Here is a 1002-nt window from a genome sequence, read left to right as displayed (position 1 = left end):
ATTGAAAAGAAAACTTACTGGAGACACTATAACGACACTTGTAGATGTAATTCAGAATATTAATAACCTCTGTATCCTTAAATAATTTTGCTGGAATTACTTCATTCACGAATTCAGACGGAGAAATAATAGGGAATCGAATTCAATAAAAGGATGGTCTCAGGGTCCTTCTCCAGTCCCCCTTCTTACCACCTGTCTGAGAGGAAGCCCATTTGAAAGCAGTCTTAAAGACATCAATCTCATCTATAATAAGATATATTAATATGACAAAATGTCATTTAATACTTCGCTATCTTTTATCTCTAGAAGAGAGTCACAAGAGAGTGTAACAGATGGGCTAAGTACAATCCTCTGTATTAGCCAAGGAACCAAATGAGTGGCACAATGTAATTTCAAGTCATTTAAGAAGTAACAGGAATCTTCACTAGGGGCATTGGTTATGAAGGAAATACTCATTTTGTTGAGAAAGGATAAATCATATTTCTCATTAGAATAGAGAAGAGAACACACGCTATTAAGACTCAACGTAACCTCATCTGTGTATATCCATCTCAACATATCCCCAGAGGGATCCATATCTTTAACCTTAATCTCCAGATCACTGTTCTCCTTCTTTGACTTTTTCAAATCTCCAGTGTATATTTCTTCGAATACAGTACTGGCTGATTTTAGAATGTTTTTGTAGACATAAATAATCTGGAAAGACTCTACCATTGTGTCCCTCCGTACCAGAAAAGAAACGTCAGATAAAAGTCTTGTCTCTGGTAGATGTCCATTCCGAGTAAAAACCGTGTCTGACATATTCGTTAGAAGGTGTTTTTGAAATAAGGTTACAAATTGCATTTTAGAGTCCTATTATATGCAATTATAGTGAGTAAAAAAAATCACATTAATGTTAAATTACTTATATAGAATAGTATTATTATCCTTAAGCATAGAATGAAAAACTTAGATGATGACAATCCTCTAAACTTTGTATCACACTGTCAAAGGACTACCTGT

The 1002-nt window shown here is 34.2% G+C and overlaps 1 protein-coding gene across 1 annotated transcript; it reads right to left on the bottom strand.

Moving 5' to 3' along the window:
* Nucleotides 1-258: 258 nt before the first annotated feature.
* Nucleotides 259-801, bottom strand: LOC121122902 (BTB/POZ domain-containing protein 6-like). Its single transcript, XM_040717981.1, has one exon. The coding sequence runs from the start codon at nucleotides 799-801 to the stop codon at nucleotides 259-261; it is 543 nt and encodes a 180-aa protein (XP_040573915.1).
* Nucleotides 802-1002: the final 201 nt, after the last annotated feature.

The sequence above is a fragment of the Lepeophtheirus salmonis genome, chromosome 8 (genome assembly GCF_016086655.4).
Source record: "Lepeophtheirus salmonis chromosome 8, UVic_Lsal_1.4, whole genome shotgun sequence".
Taxonomy (NCBI): Eukaryota; Metazoa; Arthropoda; class Copepoda; order Siphonostomatoida; family Caligidae; genus Lepeophtheirus; species Lepeophtheirus salmonis.
Note: the sequence above shows the minus strand (reverse complement) of the source record. Positions and strands in the feature narration are given on the sequence as shown.

Coding starts and splice junctions, on each gene's coding strand:
- LOC121122902 (XM_040717981.1), bottom strand. CDS start 801: ATGTCAGACACGGTTTTTACTCGGAATGGACATCTACCAGAGACAAGA.